Below are 22,393 nucleotides of genomic sequence, written 5' to 3'. Positions count from 1 at the left end.
GAATGCCTTAAAGCAATGTGTAAGAATCAACTGGGATCTTGTTTTAATTTGGACTTGGATTCACTAGGTGTGGAGTGAGGCCTGAGACTCTGCCTTTGGTGGCAGCGGCTGCTGCTGCTGCTGCTGCTGCTGCTGCTCCTGCAGGGCTGAGAACTATATTTTGCAAATGAGGCTTTAAAGTGTTACTTGCTAATGCAGCACTGCAGTTTTCAGAACCAATCTTGGTTTAAGCTTTCTCTTAAAATATGTTTTTGGAAAGTTCAAGGAGTGTAATTAAAACAAATAATTTGTGTGGACAGGAACCAAATACTCTATTTGGATGTTGAGCTAATCTAGAAAACTTACTTTTTCACCTATTCTGAATTCTTCCATCTCTTCCTTTTCCATCTTAAACATGTCTATTCTGTTTTGAAAATGGTGGCTAAATGACACAAACATTTCTTGATTCCATTAAGTTTAAGTACATACATGCACACTCCGTTCTGTGTACTTTGCCTAATCATTGGCAATAAACTCAATAAAGGGATTAAGGCTTACAAATGTTCTACTTGGAGGAAATTATAATTAAGGTTATTAAGGCTTTTGGGTTCCTGTGTATATTTTAAGCAAATTAGGATTTTTTTTGTGTGTGTCTTTTAAAGAGCCAGTAACTCCTCCCTGCCCAATTAGTTCCTCTGCATGGATGAGCATGCGCATGCAGTACATGTGATTAAAATGCACATGTCCTCCTTTGTTCATGTAATCACTGATGTAAGTAAAGGATTTGTTTCTTCTAAATTCCATATGGGAAACTGTGGATAACTTAAAAAACTAAGAAATGGAGAGAAAGGGTCCATCGTGATTTGGTACCAAAATTATTTTGAAAACCAAATTCTTCAAAGTTTTGAAAACATTTTGAGGCAGAATAATTACCGTTAACCTCTTCCAAAATAGCCTTGTTTCTGTTGAAAAAGTGGTATGGTTCATTGCAAGACACTTGTGAGGTGCTGAACAGTATAAAGGAGACGGACTCATTTTACCTCTTTGCATTAACTGTGTTAACATTTTTGTGTGTTTTTTTTTTAAAGATTTATTCATGAGAAACACACACACACACACACACACACACACAGAGAGAGAGAGAGAGAGAGAGAGAGAGAGAGAGAGAGAGAGAGACAGGCAGAGGGAGAAGCAGGCTCCATACAGGGAGCCTGACGGTGAGACTCGATCCCTGGTCTCCAGGATCACACCCTGGGCTGAAGGCGGCGCTAAACTGCTGAGCCACCTGGCCTGCCCTGTGTCTATTTTTCTAAGATTTTTCTAAGTGTTAAAAAAAAAAAAAAAGATTTTTTTCTAAGTGTATGTAGAAAGTAGTTTGTTTTCTATTATAAATAAATGCTGCTATAAACATGAGGGTGCATGTATCCCTTTGAATTAATGTTTTTTTTTTCCCAAGAATTTTATTTATTCATAAGAGACACACAGAGAGAGGCAGAAGGACAGGCAGAGGGAGAAGCAGGCTCCATGAGGAGAGCCCAATGTGGGACTCGATCCCAGGACTCCAGGATCACGCCCTGAGCCAAAGGCAGATGTTCAACCACTGAGCCACCCAGGGGTCCCTGAATTAATGTTTTTGTATCTGGGTAAATAACATTCGTGCAATTGCTGGATGATTTAAATTCCAGTTAATATACAGTGTAATATTTTCTTTACATATGTAACATAGTCATTCCACACTATCATACAACATCTGGTGCTCCTCACAAGTGCAGATGTGGAGCTCCTTAATCCTCACCTACTTAACCTATCACCCACCTACCCTCCAGTAACCATCAGTTTATTCTCCATAATTTTGCTTCTTGGTTTTCCTCTTTTTTTCCCCCGTGGTCATTTGTTTTGTTTCTTAAATTCCATACATGAGTGAAATCATGTGGTATTTGTCTTTTTCTGACTGACTTGTTTCACTTAACATAATATGCTCTAGCTTTATCCATGTCATTGTAAATGGCTAGATTTCACTTAATGGTTGAATAATATTCCATCATATATATCACACACATATTAAAAAAATATATATACACACATACACATACATACACACCCCCCCACATGTTGTCTATTCATCAGTCAATGGATATTTGTACTCTTCCCATAATTTGGCTATTCACTGCTACTATAAACATTGGGGTGCATGTATCTCATTGAATTAGTATTCTTGTATTCTTTAGGCAAATACTTAGAACTACCCCACAATTCTGCAATTGCACTATTTTTTTATTTTTTGAAGAAACTGTACTGTTTCTCCAGAGTGGCTGCACCAGTCTACATTACCACCAACAGTATAAGAGGGTTCCCATTTCTCTGCATCCTCACCAACATCCATTGTTTCCTGTATTAATTTTAGCCATTCTGACTTGTAGGAGGTGGTATCTCATTGTAGTTTTGATTTGTGTTTCCCAGGTGAGTGATGTTGAGCATCTTTCCATGTGTCTTGGCCATCTGTATGTCGTCTTTGGAAAAATGTCAATTCATGTCTTCTGCACATTTGAGTTTTATAACTTTTGGATACCAACCCTTCCTTGGATATGTCGCTTGCAAATATTTTCGCCCATTCCATAGGTTACCTTTTCAGTTTTGTTGTTTTCCTTCACTTGCAGAAGCTTTATTTTGATGTAATTCCAATAGTTGAATTTTACTTTTGTCCCTCTTGCCTGAGAAGACCTATCTAGAAAAGTGTTGCTTTGGCCACTATCAGAGGTTACTATCTGTGTTTTCTTCTAGGATTTTTGATTTCAGATCTTACATTGAATATTTTGTCCATTTTGAATTTATTTTTGTGTATGGTGTTAAGTGGTCCAGTTTCATTCTTTTGCATTTTGCTGTCCAGTTTTCTCAACACCATTTGTTGAAGAGACTTTTTCCCATTGCATGTTCCTTCTGCTCTATCAAAGATTACTTGATCATATAGTTGTGGGTTTATTTCTGGGTTTTCTTTTCTGTGTCAAATTTTATGCTGGTACCATACTGTTTAGATGACTACAGTTTTATAATACAACTTAAAGTCTGGAATTTTGATTCCTCCAGCTTTGCTTTTCTTTTTCAAGATTGCTTTGGCTGTTTAGGGTCTTCTGTGATTCCATACACATCTTAGGATTCTTTGTTCGAGTTCTTTGAAAAATGCTGTTGGTATTTTGATACTGATTGCATTAGATGTGTAGATTGCCTTGAGTAGTATAGATATTTTAGCAATATTTGTTCTTCTAATCCATGAGCATGGAATATCTTTCAATTTCTTTGTATCCTCTTTAATTTCTTTCATCAGTGTTTTACAGTTTTCGGAGTACAGATCTTTCACCTCTTTGATTAGGTGTATTCCTAAGTGTCTTACTATTTTATTGGTACAATTGTAAATGGAATTGTTTTCTTCTTTCTGCTGCTTCATTATTGGTGTATAGAAATGCAACAGATTTCTATATGTTGATTTTTGTATCCTGCAACTTTACTAAATTTATCAGTTCTAGCAATATTTTTGGTGGAGTCTTTTGAGTTTTCTATATATAGTATCATGTCCTCTGCAAATAGTGAAAATTTGACTTCCTGGTCAATTTCAATGCCTTTTATTTCTTTTTGTTTGATTGCTGAGGGTAGGATTTCCAGTACTATGTTAAATAACAGTGGTGGGAATGAATATCCTTGTCCCTGACCTTGGGAGGAAAGATCTTTTGTTTTTTCACCATTGAATATGTTGTTAGCTGTGGGTTTTTCATATGTAGCCTTTATTATGTTCCCGCTAAACCAATTTTTGAGAGTTTTATCATGAATGGATGTTGTGCTTTGTCAGATTCTTTCTCTGCATCTATTGAAATGATCATATTTCTTAATGTGGTATATCACATTGATTGATTTGCAAATATTGATCCATCCTTGCAACTCAGGAATAAGTCCCACTTGGTCGTGGTGATTTTTTTTCAGGTATTGTTGGATTTGGTTTGCTAATATTAAGGACTTTTGCATCAACATTTATCAGAGATCTTGGCCTGTAGTGTTCTCGTTCTCTCTCTCTCTCTCTCTCTCTCTCTCTCTCTCTCTCTCTCTCTCTCTCTCGTCTTTATCTGGTTCTGGGATCATGATGGTATCTCATAGAATGAATTTTGAAGTTTCCCTTCTAGTTTTTGGAATAGTTTGAGTAGAATAGGTATTAACCCTTCTTTAAATATTTGCTAGAATTCACCGGTGATGCCATCTGGCCCTGGACTTTTTTGGGTGGAGGTATGATTACTAATTCAATTTCTTTGTTGGTAATTGGTCTGTTCAAATTTTCTATTTCTGTCTCAGTTTTGGTAGGTTGTAGGTTTCTAGGAATTCATCTGTTCTTGGTTGTCCAATTTTTTGGCATATAAATCTTCATAGTATTCTCTTATAATTTATAATTATGTGGTGTTGGTTGTTATTTCTCCTTTCTCATTTGTAATTTTGAGTCCTCTTTTTTAAAAAGTCTGGCTAGAGGCTTATCAATGTTATTTATTTTTTCTTCCAGAAAACCAGCTCTTGGTTCCAGTGACATGTGCTATTTTTCTAGTTTCTATATAGAATCTTTATTCTCTAATCTTTATTTTCTTCCTTTTGCAGGTTTTAGGTTTTGTCTGTTCTAATTCTAGCTCTTTTGGGGATAAAAAAGGTTAGATTTTTTGAGATTTTTCTTGCTGTTTGAAGTAGGCCTGTATCACTATAAAGTTCCTTCTTTAGAACCATTTTTGCTGCATCCCAAAGGTTTAGAACTATGTGTTTTCATTTTCCTTTGTTTTTCAATGTGATTTTTTAAAATTCCTTTTATTTTCTGGTTGACCCATTCATTGTTTAGCAGCGTATTATTTAATCTTCATCTATTATTTTTCCTATGGTTGACTTTTAGTTTTAGAGCATTGTGGTCAGAAAAGCTGCATGGTGTGACTTCAGTCTTTTTTTTTTTTTTTTTTTAATTTTTTGAGGCTTGTTTTGTGGCCTAATATGTGATCTATTCTGGAGCATGTGCCTGTGTTCTTGAAAATAATGTGTGTTCTGCTGTCTTAGGATGGAATGTCCTGAATCTATCTGTTGAATCCGTCTGATATGTGAAAGCCACTGTTTCCTTGTTGATTTTCTGTTTAGATGATCTATTGGTGTAAGTGGGGTATTCACTTCCTCCAGATATTGTATAACTACCAATTAGTTCCTTTATGCTTATTATTATCTGTTGTATATATTTGGGTGTTCCATGTTGGGTGCATAAATACTTATAATTTTTATATCTTGTTGGATTGTCTCTATTACATAGTGTTCTTTGTCTCTTGTTACAGTCTTTGTTTTAAAGTCTACTTTTTTGGGGTGCCTGGGTGGCTCAATTGGTTGTGTCCAACTTTTGATTTCAGTTCAGGTTATGATCAAGCCCAGTGTGGAGCCTGCTTAAAATTTTCTCTCTTCCCCCTCTCCTTTTGCCCCTACACCACTCAAAAAAAAAAAAAAAAAAAAAAAAAAAAGAAAAGCCTATTTTGTATAAGTATTGCTACCCTGGCTTTCTTTTCACTTTCATTTGTGTATTAGATGTTTCTCTACCCCTTCACTTTCAATCTATAAGTGTCTTTATGTCTCAACAGAGTTTCTTATAGACAACATGTAGATGGGTCTTAGTTTTTTAATCCATTCTGTCATCCTTTGTCTTTTGACTGAAGCATTTACATTAAAAGTAACTATTAATAGGTATATGTTTATTGCCATTTTGTTACTTGTTTTATGGTTGTTTTTGTAGTTTTTCTCTGATCTTCTGTCAGTTTTCTGGCTTTCTTTAATGATATACTTAGATTCCTTTCTCTTCATTTTTTGCATATCTGTTACTATATTTTGATTTGTGGTGACCGTATGGTTTATATAAATCATCTGTAGATAGCAATCTAGATTATGTTGAGGGTTGCCTAAGTTTGAACCCATTCTTTACCTCTCTCCCCTCCACATTTTAGGTATATGGTATCATACTTTACATCCTTTTATTTTGTGAGTTCCTTGACTGAGTTTTAAAGAGAAACCTATTTTTACAGGTTTTTTTGCTTCCTACTTTCTTTTCTCTTGTTATCTTTCCTTTTCTATTCAGAGTCCCCTTTAACATTTCATGTAGAGTTGGTTTAGTGGTCATGAACTCCTTTAGCCTTTTGTTGGTCTGAGAAATTATCTATCTCTCCTATTCTGAATGGTGGCTTTACTGGGTAGAGCATTCTTGGCTTCATATATTTCCCATTTGGCACTTTGTATATATAATGCCACTCCCTTCTGGCTTAGAAAGTTTCTGCTGAAAAAAATCCCATGATAGTCTTAAAAGGTTTCTCACATATGTAACTGTTGTGTTTGTCTGGCTGCATTTAATGTTTCTTCTTTATCACCGTATTTTGCCATTTTAATTATAATATATCTTGGTGTGGATCTGCTTTGGTTGATTTTTTTGTTGGAGGTTCTCTGTGCTTCCTACATTTGAATATGTTTCATTTCTCCAGGTTAGGGAAGTTTTCAGCTATTATTTTTTTCAAATTTTCTGCCCACTTTTCTGACTCTTCTTGGTGTCTTATAATGTAAATATCATTAAATTGATGGAATCACTGAGATCCCAAAGTCTCTTCTCATTTTGCCTAATTCTTTTTTCTCTTTATTGTTCAGCTTGATTGTTCTCCATTACTCTGTCTTCTAGGTTATTAATTTGTTCTTTTGCTTCTTCTGGTGTGCTGTTCATTCCATCAAGCATGTTTCTCATTTACTGAGCTCTTTTTCCATGCTATGTTATTCCTCATCTCTGTGTTAAGGGTCTCACTCAGGTCTTCCAGTCTTTTCTCAAGTCCAGTGAGTATCTTTATGATCATTACTTTAAATTCTCTATCAGGCATGTTACTTGTATCTGTTTCACTTAGGTCTCTGGGTGTGGCCTTGTCCTGTTCATGCACTTGGGACAAATTCTTCTATCTTATTTCATCTAAGTTTCTATGCCTTCTTTCTGTGTTAGGAAAGTCAGCTACATCTCTTGTTCTTGAGGGTAATGGTCTTATGAAGAATAGATGCTGTGGTGCTCTGCAGTATAGTGTCCACTATTCTTCAGGGCCTAGCACTTTGATGTGCTGTGTGCACTCTATTTTTGTCCTGGCCACTTTATCCTATAGGCAAGTTGTCTGTAGCGGCTTTCTTTGCTTGTTGTGGGCAGTGTTTGGTCCCTGGCCTGAATGTGGCAAGTTTTAACCAGGTGTTCCCTGGTCTGCTTGTGAAATAAAGGCATTTTCCCCCCTTTGGAATTAATAATCTCCTGGGCAATATTATTTCCCAATAAACCTTCACCTAATGGTGTTAGGATGATACCTGCCTGAATTAAATTATCATGTTAATAATGGAAAAATGGTAAATCTAATTATTTGGCCAAAGTCATTCAAATGCAAGATTGTGCGATAATCTATGAGACAACTGCCCTGGACTCTAAAAGATCTCAATGACTAGAAAGACAAAGAACACTGGGTGAACTACTCCTAATTGAAAGGACTAAGGAAGCAAACCAAATGCAGTGCACGGTCTTTGATTGCTTTCTGGATAGATGGGGAAAACCAAACAATTTTAGAATAGCTGAGGAAGTATGAACATAGATAGCATATTAGTAATATTATTTTACCCATGTTAAATTTCTGACATCTTGCAAGATCTTGTGATTATGTAAAACGGTGTTCTTATTCTCAGAAAGTGTATGCTAAATTTCATGTGAAGTACTGTGATACTTGCAGCTTTCAAATTATCAAAAATGTATGTGTGTATTTCCATACTTTTCTATCCATAGATATTTATGTACATAGAAGTAATGATATATAATAGGTATAGAAAGCAGGGGAAGTTGTTTTTTAACATATTAGTTTTGATAGGACATATTCTTAGTAACTAATACCAGGATAGGTGCTTATAATAACTGTTTTAAACTATAAGTGTTTACAACCCTGATGTCCTAAAGTCTCTTCTAGAATTTGGAGATTTTAAAGTTCAGTTTTCCAACTTACTGAAAATCAAACATTGATCCATCTCATATTTAAATTCCTGTTTCATGGGGTGTCTGGGTAGCTCAGTTGGTTAAGTGTTTGACTCTTGATTTTTGAGTCAGGTCGCGATCTCAGTCATGAGACTGAACCCCGTGTTGGGCTCTGTGCTGGGTGGGGAGCCTGTTTAAGATACTATCTCCCACTTACTCTGCTCCCTCCTCCTGCCCATGTGTGTTCTCTCTCTCTCTCTCAAAAAAAATTCATTTTTTTTCCAGGAATCAATTTCTCAATAATTAAATAATTCATTAGCATCTTCCTGCTTATATTTCAATATTTATTAAAGCTATGCTTGATTTTCCTTCACTTTGAAGGTCTTCATTTTTAACAATTACAAAAATGAAAGCAGAAAATAAAAATTTATTTTTTTCATGTAATATTACCTGTATCTTAATAGTTGGGTTTCACTTTTCCTTTTTGTTAATTTTGCTCTAAAAAAATTCCATAAACCTTAGGAAACTTTAGCCACCTTCACATTTCTCTTGTGATTATTTTTTTCCTGAGTGTACCCTTTTTGTACATGTTGCTTAAAATGTTTGAATTAATCTGAGAACTTGCTATAAAACCATATTGAATTCTGTAGAATGATACTTGTTTTTCCCTCCTTGGGATTACATAAGCAGAATTTATGTAAGCTCCATGCCCAGCATGGAGCTCAGTGTGGGGCTTGAACTCACGACTATGAGATCAAGACCTGAGCTGAAATCAAGAATCAGATGCTTAACTGATTAACCACCCAGATGCCCCAGTAGATTTCTTATTTTGAAAAATATCCTCTTAACACTTATTCTAATTTAGAAACATAGACTGCAAATCCAAACCTGTATCCTTTCAACCTTAAAAATAATACACATTCTTGAAGTCTTCAATTATATTTCTAGTCAGTTTCTGTGTTCTACTGTTATAAACTCCATGGTAACATAATTTTTGTGTTCTCTACACATTTTTCCTTGAATCCAACTTAAGTACTGAGTGGCTCCTTTTGTTGTTTTTGCTGTTGGCTGAAAGATTAATTGTCAATGAAATAAGCCAAGATTTATCAGACCTATTAAACATTTTTTTCCCCTTGCATTCCCCAACCCTGTGCATCTGGCACATACTGCTCCCTATTTTTGGGATATCCAACTCCAGTGGGCAAACTTCTGCTTTCTTTTTAACACTTAGCTCCTATTACCACCTATTTCTTAGCTCTTCTAGGATAAATTAAATCTTTCCTCTTTACCCCCCCCAGACACTTCGTGGCATACATATAAAATACAGCTTAGAAACCACAGCACCTTGAAGAATAAGTTGAACACTACAGTATCAGATGATAGTCCACTGAATGAAATCCATGATTCTCTACTGATGTAAACAAGCAGACAAACAAATGCAGAAGGGCAAGCTCCTCCTATGCAACACTGAAATGCCCCCTAATCAATGGAGAAGGAATGATGGAATTAGAAAATTATTTTTTGAGAGCCATCAGAATGAGAATTGACTTAGGCAAGAATAAAAACTGGGTACCATAACTAGTGTGTGGAATTGTGATGATGAACAGGATATTTATACGATGTTACTGTATTTTTTTTTTCCAGAAATTACTTACTAGATAGGAAAATAGTAACTTTGCAATGTAGAATCCTGGGAGACACCATCTTAACCAAGGAATCAAGGTTAATGTCATGAATAATGTGACCAAATTCATTAGGTGCCGCTTGGCACACACAAGAAAGAACACAAAAAAGGATGTTAATCACTTCATATGTTATCCCAAGAATGTGTGGCCAATCGTGAGGGAGTATCAGACAAACTCAAATAAACATTCTATAAATAAGTGACTATTCTCTTCCAAAATGCAAGCTCATGAAAGAGGAACTGATCAGATTAAAGGAAACTAAAGAGATGACAACCTAATGCAATGCATAAACTTGGATGGGATTCTAGTGCAGGAGAAAAATAGAAACAAAGGACATTATGGAATAATTGACTGTATGGATCAGAAAATAGTATTGTCTCAATATGGCTGATATAGACAATGTCCTTGTTTTTGGAAATACATACTGAACACCGAGAAAATGTAGAGATAAAAGAGCATAATGTCTCCTACTTGTACTCAGATGGTTCAGAAAAAAAAGTATATGCATACATTTGTATATACGTATGTGAATGTAGGTATATATCCATGTCTGTGGTTTATATATACATTTGTCTGTAAACACGTAGGCATTGTTTGGCCACTTTCTGAGAGTGACCAAATGCTCTTTATGGTTTTCCATTAATGGGTGATTTGCTTTTGGCTTCCAAGCCCTGGAGGAAATGGAGAACTGTGGTCAGAGAACAGTGGCACATTACTTTCCAAATCTGTCTAGAACAGATTTCTCCTCTGTTCAGAATGTTAGTGCACATCTCCCCACTTCAGCTCATCTTTAAAGTCTAGTTTTGATCATTTGAGTGGCGTCCCCAGCTTTTCTAATTACACAGGTATGCTTGCTGTTACTTCAAAGGGCCCCTGGCCAGGATTGCATCTGTCTTCAAAGACAGAGGGGAGTGGCCCATTTGCAGGAAATTGTATGGTTTGGGTAGGGGTGTGTGTATGTGTGTGTCGGTGTGTGTTTTCTTTGAACTTGTCAAGCAAGTAGAGATCCCTGTGGAAAAAGTGCTGGCCTTTTGCTGTATGCCCCAACAATTAAATACTTTCCATTTACAATTCTGAAGATCCTCTTTAACTTCTGCCAGAAGAAACCTGTAACTCCATTTCCCCGAGTTATCCTTTTTGCTGTCTCAGCAGTGTTCCTCAGAAATGTTTTTGTGGATGACCTCTTAATTTTGTTGGTTTATGAGACATAATATATTCCTAGTTATGTTAGGAAAGAATTAGTATAGTGTTGTTAGTGACTAATCATCAGAAGGAACTTTGGTTATTTTGCTGCAGCTAAAACCAGCAGAAGCACGGTGAGCAGATGACAAGGGGACAGCCTAATTTGGAAAACTCGCAGTTTCAATCATGCTGGGGTGTGTTTTGTCTCCCAAGTGCTGTACATCTATCTCTTAATGGTAAAAGAAAAAGCATGGCTTTTGAGGGAGTTGGATTCAAATTTGTCACCAACAAACTGTATGATCTTGGAAAGGCCCCTTAAATTCTCTGATCTGTTTGAGTTAATTATGAGTAATAAGCATGACTTTCAAAAAGTATGAAAGCATGTCGCCTGCAATTTGTCACATACCGTATTCTCCAGAGTTCAATTTTTTTCTCTCCCCAGCCCCCACCCCGTTTGACTTTCCTCATTTTCATTGCCTCTTGTTCTGAATAGACAGAACTTTGAGAATGAAATGTTGGTGAAGCAGATAGATTTCAAACTGGGTCTAAGGTAAAGATGGTTGTGAGGAATGTTGACAAGGCAGTTTAAAATAAACTTGATAAATGTTAAATGCAGACCATTGATTTTTAAAAATCAAGAGCTGTACCTTGTGTAGGTCTGGAGGTTTAGTAGTTGAGTCTTTCTGATTTTTGTTCATGTATGTGATTTTTACCAAGAGCGACCTAAAAATTATTGAATATAATAAAGCTTTCACTTTTTTTTTGCATCACAGTGTAGTCTTGAATAATTGTTGCATAATAATGTTAGCCCTAAGGGTTTGTTAGTTTGTTTTTCATTAATTCAACTTAAAAAATTTTTATTATCTTTGTTTAAAGAAACCTTTCTCTGGGACAGTGTAACTAATAGTGTTCATTCTTAAATTTAAAACACAGTGGTATGACCCATGGAAGTTTCCACATCTAAAACACATGGAGTCTTTAATCTGGGTAGTTATGACACAGATTCTTCTTGAGGGCTGTGTTTATGACACCAAATAAGCATCCAGTTTGCTTTCCACTTATTGTTTTAAATTAAAAGTGGAATAAGCAGGAGTTACCAAACTAGTTTCTATTCTAGGATGCAGGTGGTATATGGGGGATAGTTGAATAACATATATATATGATGTGAATGGGAATATATATTGAATAGACTCCTATATCCCTTCCTTCCCCTTTTTAAAAACAGTTTTTGTTTAGTCAGATTAGGAGAGACTTTTTCTACAGGAAGTTAGGTCAGATACTATGGCACTTATGTTATAGTACTTATAAAGTATGCAAAACTATTTTGAAATAGTGTTAGTGTAAGATGTACTTAAGTACTTTATGGAATAAAATTCTGGCTCTGTTTGTGAGCAGTTTGTTTTTCTCTCTTTAAATAATTGGATTATCTTCTTATGTAAACATGAAGCCCTGTAAGAGTTGGTTTCACAATCTTCATAAATGTATATATTTAGAGCTCATGTTGGAGTTAACATTAGCACCAACAGTCTGTCAACATTTCCATGGGGTTGCTTAAGTATGTCGTGAAAGCCCAAGCCAACACTTGGCATGAGTAATCTGTACTACACAGCAATTTCTAGCAATGGCTTATAGGATCACACACATTTTAACTTTAAGTTTGCTTCTCTTTTAGTGTTAGAATTGTTTTATGGAGTATGTTTCTTTCTCTATCTCACAGTCTCAAGCAGGTGGCTTATTTTATACAACATATGATTCTTTATTTCAAAAACATGTATCTTTGAAAAAAGGAGCAATCTCAAACCATCTTCTATTCTGATTTTCATCTACTAATTAAAGTTCTTGGTGTTAGCAGTTGTAGAAGCTGAAGAGCTTAGGATTCTGATGGTCGTATTTCTCCACTTCAGTAGCTTAGTTTTGGGATGAGTGTGTGCTGATCCTTAATTGTACTATCCCCCGCACTTATCTGTCAGAATTAACACCTAGTATAGGATTAGGATTTTTGTGTCTGAGTTTTAGGGGAAGGAAAGGAATAATTCTTATAGACCTGGTTTCCAAAGTGAGCGTTAATTATGGGAAACACTTCATCATTTAGGGAATTGTATATGCTGCATTGAGGGCTTATGATTTTATTTTATCTGGTTCTATGTATACACAGCTACTTTTTCCCATATCTATGACTTGTCTTTTTTCCTTAGGTGTTAACGACCATTTTGGAAACATGTTTTTGGAGCATTTCTAAATCCCATTTAATTCTTTTCAATTCTTATGTTCTGAGTTGTTCACTCCTCCACTTTGGGCAGATTGTTTTAACTGTTAATGATGTCTATGGCTTGTGAAGTTCTGGATAGGTTTGTTGTCTCAAACAGACCCATGTAAGGCTCCACATTTATTTTGCAACTATATCTTGGTTCATCATCTTTTCTCAAATGGCAGTCACTGACTATTCTGGGCTTCCCTGTGACATTTTAGTTGTCCCACTTGAAGTATGCATGACACACGACTCATAGAGGCTCTCTGCTTCCTTGCTCTATGTTTAAAAAAAGAAAAAAAGAAAAAAAATTCCCACTCGGCAAACCACACTATGGCCACAGTTAACTGTGGTGGTAAATATGCTTCTGAGGTGCGAATCTATGAGGATTATGGCTCAAGTGGCACCGGTACTGGTGAGTAATGAGGAGACTATAACCATGGTATTATCTTCATTTTCCCCCCAAGTTATTAGCACTTTGTTAATATAAATCTGTGACTCCATTTACCTCTCTCTCTCCTTTACTTTAAAATATCCTGGTAGGGATCCCTGGGTGGCGCAGCGGTTTGGCGCCTGCCTTTGGCCCAGGGCGCGATCCTGGAGGCCCGGGATCGAATCCCACGTCAGGCTCCCGGTGCATGGAGCCTGCTTCTCCCTCTGCCTGTGTCTCTGCCTCTCTCTCTCTCTCTCTCACTGTGTGCCTATCATAAATAAAAATAAAAAAAAAAATTAAAAAAAAATAAAATAAAATATCCTGGTAGCCTTGAATTTTTGTACAGTGAGATACATACTTTTTTAAGAGAAGCAAGATCATCTAATTAAGACTTTTAATGTCATCAAAATATTCATCTCTAAAGATGATTTCCATATTGGGGGGGGGTCTTATAAATTTTTAGAAATGTTATTTTCTGATGAATTATAGAGATAAGATCCTATTGAGTCTTTCATTTCTAATTGTCCTATTTTAGGTGGATAAAATGGAATTATTAATTATTAAATAATTATCAAATCTTTAGCAAATTATAGATTTATCAAAGCTAGTACTACTTTGAGAAGCTAAATTTCTTAAGCCTTTTACTTAAATATTATCTATTAAAGAACTTAGGTCAAAAAGATTTTGAGAAATATGGTTTAATTCTAGAGATTGTGGGATTTTGGGATTTTTGGTCCAAGTTTGCCTTTTCTCAATTTTTTTTCTAGAATAAATTCGTGTTAAGTGGACATTTTAGAAACTTATCTCTGTTTAAGCTTTATTAACAATTGTTAATTTTTAACATCCAATTTTTTCTGGGGCATGATTATAATCTAGCATATTAAACTATGTTGCCTTTACATCACAGATTATGTGTTCCATGATGCTATGTTCTATAAATATTCACAATTTAGGGTGAAACTAAGTATCCTAAGATAGTATTTTTTCATTTTGGTCAAATCTTTTGTAGTTCTTTAGTTCATGACCTTGATTGCTCAGTTGAGTTTGAGTTTGGTAGTACATGTTGAGATCAAAGGATTTTTATACTAGTGTGGCCAAACTCTAGTGGGAGGATCTGTGCCCAACTTGGTTAGTATAGATAGAATACAGTAGGCAGGTTTCTTGTTACTGGTGCCTTAAATATGATCAATGAAGTTGATAGTAATTGTTTATCTTTAAAAATATTTTGAACACTTATTTAACCAGCAAATATGGAGTGAGGCTAAGAGGCCAACAGTCTATTGTTCAGTCCTGTTATTTTAGAATTAGAAACTTGTACCTTTTGTCAGGAATGGATGCCTTCACCAAGAAGGAATTTAGATTTCTTCTTGCTTGGCAAGGGCTAAATCCTGAAACAGGGGAACACTTTTGAAAAGTGTTAGGAGTATATTAGAAACAGATGGGCCTTCAACACCTACATAAAAGACACTATGGGATAAAATGTGAGTAACTGGATTTAATTTAACAAAAGATCAAACTTAAAATACTAGGATTCATAAGAGACCAGACTTACTTTGCAATTTAAGTGGAGCACAAATAACTGGAATTAAATATTTATGCTATTTTTCACTCTCTATATTTTTGTTAGTAATACTGGTATTCTTACCTGGGTTCTGCTTGACAATTTTGCTTGTTTTCTATACCCACATACTCCTTTCCCTGTCAAGGAGATATGTGTAGATTAATATTATTACTACTGCCTGACACCTTTTTGAAGATTTTTTAATGTTTTATGTGATATATTTCATCTTTAGAATTTTGGGTGGGTCTAGATTTAGAAAAAGTGTTTTGGTTGGAATGATGAGGCTCTGGATCTCAGCAGGCTTTAGAGTTGGAAAAGTTGAAGCTTACAGAGAAAGCAAATAAACATGGTCATCAAAGCTGGGAATTAAGATCTGTTTATTCACCTGCATGCTTGAATTAAATCTCATAGCAATAGGCAGAGCCATTTAACTTATTAAGATCCTGACCAAATAAATTACTGTAGTCCTCTAAAAGTCTATTTTTGCCTGGCTTTAGATATTGAGCTTGGTATAGTCATATAATGGACGAAGAACTTGTTGTTGAATTAAGTTATTTACAATGTAGAGAGCACTAGGATAGTTGACACTGGACAGTGGTTAATTAAACTTAAAAGTCTATTTGAGGTTTGGGACATGAAGCTTTGAATTACAAAAAAAAATGCTTCAGTATTGAGCATTATTAATGGCTAAGGGAGATTGGGGGATGGGAAGAGCACTTAGGTTGGATGTGGCTTTCATCACTTCTGCTTTAAGAGAATTCCTCATTTGTAGGGTTATAAAGATATCCGATATGGACTAAGATAAGTATTCTCTGATTCATTTTCATTGTCAGTCAAGGTTCAAGCAAATAAGGCCTAGCTTTTAATGATTTTAAGAAAATCTTTTTTAAAAAATGTGGAGCACAATTTGTTGACTCTAAAATCTTCGTGGTCAAGATGAAAGTTAGCTTCTGATACATAAAAACAAAACAAAAAGCCTTTAATTTATGTTGATTGTCTCAGTTCTGTAATTCTCTCTTCTCCATACTTGTTACTATAGAGTGTGATTTATGGTGATAAAGAGCTCTTGGTTTAACTTTTGAACTAAAAGTAAGTATAGCTTCAACTTTTGTTTTGTGATGACAGAGAGCCTTTTAAAACCATTCTGCTACATATGTAAATCTTCCAAATTCTCTCTTTACTTGCAAAGCTAATTTGGGATTTGGATAACCTTGAGATAATTCCTCTTCAAATCTATAGTTAAATTGAAGAGCAGAAGGCAGCCAGCACACTGCTCCCAGACATGTTGCAGGCGGCTCTGCTGTGTGGGACTCCCTTGGATGTAGCTCCAGCCAACAACCTCAGCCCTGGTCTTAGTCTCCTGGTTGCTCCTAGTTCAATAGCCTTCCTCTTTCATAAGGGTCATCGATTGCTTCTACAAATATCATGCCATAGTGTCTTTGTACTTAAGGTGGGTTATGTTGTCTAAGAACATAAAATGTTCTTTATGAAAAAGGAGTTTTCCCTAGTTGCTGCTCCCCTGCACCACCCCCACCAAAGTCATTTTGTCCATCATACAGCTACTGAGGACTCCAGTCCTGTTCCTTTCACCCAGCTTTTTGCCCCCTGCCTACCCTCTCTCCAGTTTTCACCCCTTTCTTAAACAGAAAGGTTGAGCTCTATCCCAGTTTTTGAAACTTACCTATTCCTTACATCTTGCTCAGGACACAAATAATAATATCAGGATAGAATCCCTCTAGAAGGCAGCTGGAGAAATTGTAAATAGTACAGACTTCTTTTCATTTAGCTATGTGAAAAGACTTTATAAATCAATATTACTGTGTCAGAATAAGGTATAACCGAAAACCTATAATGAACATAAAAGCAGGAAAATCAACAATAGAGTGTAGAATGCAAAAGAGGTGGGTATGGGGTTGGGGCACTATAATGGTCTTAGTGAGAAGTAATAAGGGTCTGAGTTAGGAGAGGATTAGTGGAAATCAGAATAGTGAGAATTAGGATTAAGTGTATAGGAGGAGACATTATCATGGAAGCCAGAGGAGGAATAAAACTTTCTGAAATGATCCAGGTTACAGGAGTTGTGAGGATCAGAAATGGAGAATGAGGTCTTGAATTAAGGATTAGAAAACTGGTTGTGGTCTTCCAAAAAAAGTACTTTTGGGGATAACTAAATGGGTGATTGCGGTAAATTGAGGCAGAAGTTAGAACTGACACTTTGAAAAATAAATGAGAGTGATGTTGGCCTTTTTCATTGCTATGAAGAGATGTTCCCTACTTGGCTGAAATTGAGCAAGTTATGATACAAGGCAAGCATGTTCAGTTATGGAAAATACAAGTTATGTTACATACACATATACATGTCTAGAAAGTAGTCTCCTAAAATTTTATTAGGAATTCTGAGGAAGTAATTTTTCATCTGTATTGATTCTTTTTTCCTCCCCAGTTGCAGATTTTAGAAAATGTGGTAATAAATAAGAAACTGTGTGGGAAGCATCAATAGTTTTGCAAGCAAGAGAATGTCCATGGAATGGATTCAGTATGCAGATACAAGCAGTTGAACAGTTGATAGAACAAATTCTGGTGGTAGGTGGAAAGAAGCAAATCTTAATGGCCATTTCAAAGGGCAATCTTGGTTCTGATTCCTGGTTCTAACTGACTTGGTAGTTCTTTGTTTTACCTTTTGGAAAGGGAGCCAAACTCCTGTTTTGGGTTCTCCCCAGAAGAGAAGCTATAAGATCAAGTCAGGGCTGTGGTAATTCAGGAGAAGCAGGGAGAGCATCCTGTGGAACTAAAACCTGGTTAGATCTGCTACAAGTAGCTGTAAATATTCAAGTGTTGGATGATTATAAGGAAGGGCATGGTATCCAGTGTACTTTGTTGTATAGCTGCTGGTCTGAATACCTAGGGCTTGATGTTAATTTTATATGCAAAATTTTATGTAGGGCAAATAGGATATGGCATTAAAACTAAAAGTTTCAATAATTGGTGAGTTTTCCTTCTCTTCCTTCTTCTGAGTGAACCTGATAAACTGAAGTGAGTGTGATAAAATGAATGAGTGAATGAATAATGCATCCTGTTAGATTTATAATCTTGCTTGGTATAGGGATAACTAAATTTTTCACATTTCAGAAATTATGTTGGGATGTCAGATTATGTCCATTTTAATTTTATACCAGGGCTGGAAACAGTATTTTTTTCTCTTAAATTACTCTTTTCATCATTAGATGTAGCACACTCCTATAAAGTTTACATATCAACTTTCAGATGCTATTTCAACACTTAGTAGTCTCCCACTTTGTCCCTCCAATGAATTATTGTTACTTAAGAACAATTCATAAAAGTAAAGAATATCCTATAGGTGAGCATTTAACTTAATGTATAGAATCTTTGAAAGAGATGTAATTACAATTACATTACCCTGAAGTTAGTGTATGGCCTTCCTATCCACTGTTTTATTTTTTTAAAAATTGATACAAATTACTTATAAATTATGCACATTACTTATAAAAATGGACAGTTTTGAAAATACCTACACTTGTGTAGCCAATATCCAATCAAGGTTAGAACATTTCTATTGCCTCCTGTAGTGGGTTAAATAGGGTCTGCACCCCCAAGCCCTGCTCTCATTCATGTCCACCTGGAGCCTCAGAATGTGACCTTATGTGAAAATAGGGGCTTTGCAAATAAAATGAAGGTAAGGACAGATAGAAGATCCTACTGGATTAAGGTGGGCCCTTATACAAAGACCGTGTCTCTATGAGAGACAGAAAGGACACACAGAGATACATAGAGAAGATGGAATCAAATGGGAGATAAGCTGCCACAAGCCAAGGAACATCTGGGGCCACCAGGAGGGGCCACCAAGTTCCCTAGGGGCTTCAGAAGAAACATGGTCCTATGGACATCTTGATTTCAGACTTCAGTCCACAGAATTGAGAGAATGAATTCCTGGTGTATAAGCCACCACATTGTGGTAATTTGTTAAGGCAGCCCTAGGAAACAAATACACCTGCCAAAAGTTCCTGCACACCCCTTTCCAGTCAGTCCCAAACCCTCAAAGGCATTTCATGTTCTAATTTCTGTCACCACAGATTAGCTTCACATATCGTATCCTTGACATCAATATAAATAGAATTATACAGAACATTTTCATTTTTTGGTCTGGCTTCCTTTGTTCAGTATAGTGTATATAAGTTCATTCCTGTTTGGTTATGTGTCCATCGTCTAATTCTTTTTATCATTAAAATACACCACAATTTATCCATTCTCCTGGTCACAGACATTTAGGTTGTAACCTCCTATTTTGTACACTTACTACATCTGTGGTTGTCACTGGTTTAGCAGTTAACTATTCCCGTTTTTGTGGTTGCTACTGAGAGTTTTAACAAGTACATTTAACTTAAGGAGGTTTAATTTATATTGGTCTTCCTCATTCAAAATATAGAAACTTTGAATGCTTTAACTTTGCTTTCCCTCCTCAAGTCTTTCATGTTACTACTGTTAAATATAGAGTATGTATTATTGGGGCACCTGGGTGGCTCAGTCAGTTAAGTGTCTGCCTTCAGCTCAGGTCATGGCCTTGGGGGCCCGGCATCAAGTCCCACTTTGGGCTCGCTGCTCAACAGGGAGCCTGCTTATCCCTATCCCTCTGCTTACTACTCCCCCTGCTTGTGTGCACACACTCTCTCTCTCTCTGTCAAATAAATAAAATCTTTTAAAAAATAAGCTCCTTTAAAAATATGTATTTTTAAACCGTGGAAATTGATCATTACTTCTTAAAAATTGATAGTTTTCATAGACACCAACATATTAGTTGATTTGGTCACTATTGATTATTACGTTTTACTTCCTTCTGAGTTCCATTCTAATTTCTCCAATGTACAGTTTATTCTTTTGGCGAGTGATTAATAAATTCCTTCGCTTTATTTTGAGCTCATTCTTTTTTTTTTTTTTAAAGATTTTATTTATTCATGAGAGAGAGAGAGAGAGAGAGGCAGAGACATAGGCAGAAGGAGAAGCAGGCTCCATGCGGGGAGCCCAACGTGGGACTTGATCCTGGGACTCCGGGATCATGCCCTGAGTCGAAGGCAGACACTTAACTGTTGAGCCACCCAAGCATCCCTTTTGCTGTCATTCTTAAACTATCATTTAATTGCTTATAGAATTGTTGTTATAGTTTGATACTTTTCCCTTAACAGGTTGAAGGTAGTGTATATTATTGCTGATGAGATACCTGAATGTCTACCTAGAGGTAAACATTCCTTTCTAGGTTATGTTTGTCTGGTTTGACTTCATTCTTTCGTTATAAATACATTGTGTTCAGATGCAGTCTTGTTTTTACTGATCTACTCAGATCTCTGAAGTTTTCATCTAAAGAATTCATCCCTTTCAATCTGGAACCTGATTAGTCACAATCTCTTTGGATATTATGTCTTACTCATGCTCTATTTCTTAATTCTGTAACATCTGATTGTGCATTAAAACTTTTTCATTTTCTTTTTACAGGCGTTTTACGTTTTTCACATTTTCATCTTTATTGTGTTTGGTGCTACAGTTATTTAAACTTGTTTTCTGGTTAATTTTTTTTTTCTGGTTAAATATTTTTCTTTTACACTATTCTATTTTTCCATAGATTTTTTTTTATTTTAGAATTTTCATTTTATAATGCAGTCATATGCTATTGCTTCTTCCCCTGTGACTTCTAATCTTAATTTTTATCTCTTCAAGTATTCTGAAGGTAATCATTTTAAAGACTTTCAGATAGTTCTGTTATTACTGAATCTTTAGGTGTGAGATGCATCTCTGAGACTGGTGATTCTTCCTCATAAAGGTTTGCTGGTCCAGGTTGTTGGTTTGTTTTGATGTGAGGGTGGCTTTCCATACAAGTTCCAGGTCTCAGAATTGTAGAAAATTTCTTAAGGGTGGTTTCATATTTTTTTCTTTGTAGGTTTTCATGGATCAATTTTTTTTTTAATGTTAGCTTCTTGATTTACTGACTCTACACTGATAATTTGAACTTGGATCCCATACTTAGATGTATTGCAGATTTGGGGTTCTTGTTGCTCATGGATTGTATTTTTCTCTCTACAGTGCTCACCTACCCTATAGCCCTAATCTGTGGTTGAAATCCTCATCTCTGGTAAATTGAGGTGTGAAGGCTTCTAGTACTTGTTTTACGTCCAAACAGCCCTCACAACTCCAGTCTATATAAAGAGATCTATGTGTCTGGTCTTCATATGCATATTTCTTGGCCTGGATTCAAGACCCTCCCATGAGGCCTGCCTCTCTGGTCTAACATCTCTGTGAGCCATTCAGTTTCAGCTCTAACCCTGAGTTTCCTTTGTTTCTAAGTTTGGTTGTGAATTAATCTTTTTTTTGGGGGGTGGGGAGGGGGGAGAATGTTTTTAGCACATTTCTATGTGATTCGAGAAGGACAAGAGACACCTGTCTTCTCACCATGTTGTATTGACTAGACATCTTGATCATATTTATGTTTGAACATGTGTTTTGTGTTTTTCTTTTACAGCTAGTTATGTATCAAATCCCATTTGCAAGGGTTGTTTGTCTTGTTCAAAGGACAATGGGTGCAGCCGATGTCAACAGAAGTTGTTCTTCTTTCTTCGAAGAGAAGGCATGCGCCAGTATGGAGAATGCCTGCATTCCTGTCCATCTGGGTACTATGGACACCGAGCCCCAGATATGAACAGATGTGCAAGTGAGCAGTTGACTTTTATATACTATTTACTGTTGATGCAACTTAGGGGGGAGCTAAGTTGAAAATTTGGGCTGAAAAAACGGTTTACTTTTAATATGCTACAGAAATAGCCTAAGCTTAAACTTGAGTGGGTAGGATAAAGACACTTATCTTTTGTCTAGAAGTATATTGCACACACACTATTTTTTAAAGATTATTTAAGTATTTGCATAACAATCATCTCAAACACAGCTTGTTAGCAGATCTTTGTAAAGCATACTTAGCACCCCCCACCCTCAAAATCCCCAAGGAATTTAAATATCTTGGTAACATTCTCTCTACTACAGTGTCTATGGCTTCTTTTGCCTTTTTTATCTGAGTTTGTAATTCCTTGTTTGGTCTAATCTATAATCTAATACATTTAAGGTTCTGTAAAGCACCGTTGCTGATAAGATATAACTAAAATATTTAGTTTACCTTAGAGTATTCTGAGTTCTAAGTTTAACAACTACAAAAAAGTTACTAAGGACTGGCATTCTGTACATAGGCATGCAGGAATGATTTTTATTCCAAAAATCACTTATAGAATGATTC

The 22,393-nt window shown here is 35.9% G+C and overlaps 1 protein-coding gene across 1 annotated transcript in view; it reads left to right on the top strand.

The window, feature by feature from the left end:
* Positions 1–22,393, top strand: part of RSPO2 (R-spondin 2) — a 145,121-nt gene that overhangs the window by 53,072 nt on the left and 69,656 nt on the right. Inside the window, exon 3 of the mRNA XM_055314213.1 lies at positions 21,632–21,820. Within this exon, the coding sequence (XP_055170188.1) occupies positions 21,632–21,820 (189 nt within the window). The remainder of the gene's footprint in view (positions 1–21,631; positions 21,821–22,393) is intronic.

The sequence above is a fragment of the Nyctereutes procyonoides genome, unplaced genomic scaffold (genome assembly GCF_905146905.1).
Source record: "Nyctereutes procyonoides isolate TBG_1078 unplaced genomic scaffold, NYPRO_anot_genome, whole genome shotgun sequence".
In the NCBI taxonomy this organism is placed as follows: domain Eukaryota; kingdom Metazoa; phylum Chordata; class Mammalia; order Carnivora; family Canidae; genus Nyctereutes; species Nyctereutes procyonoides.
Note: the sequence above shows the minus strand (reverse complement) of the source record. Positions and strands in the feature narration are given on the sequence as shown.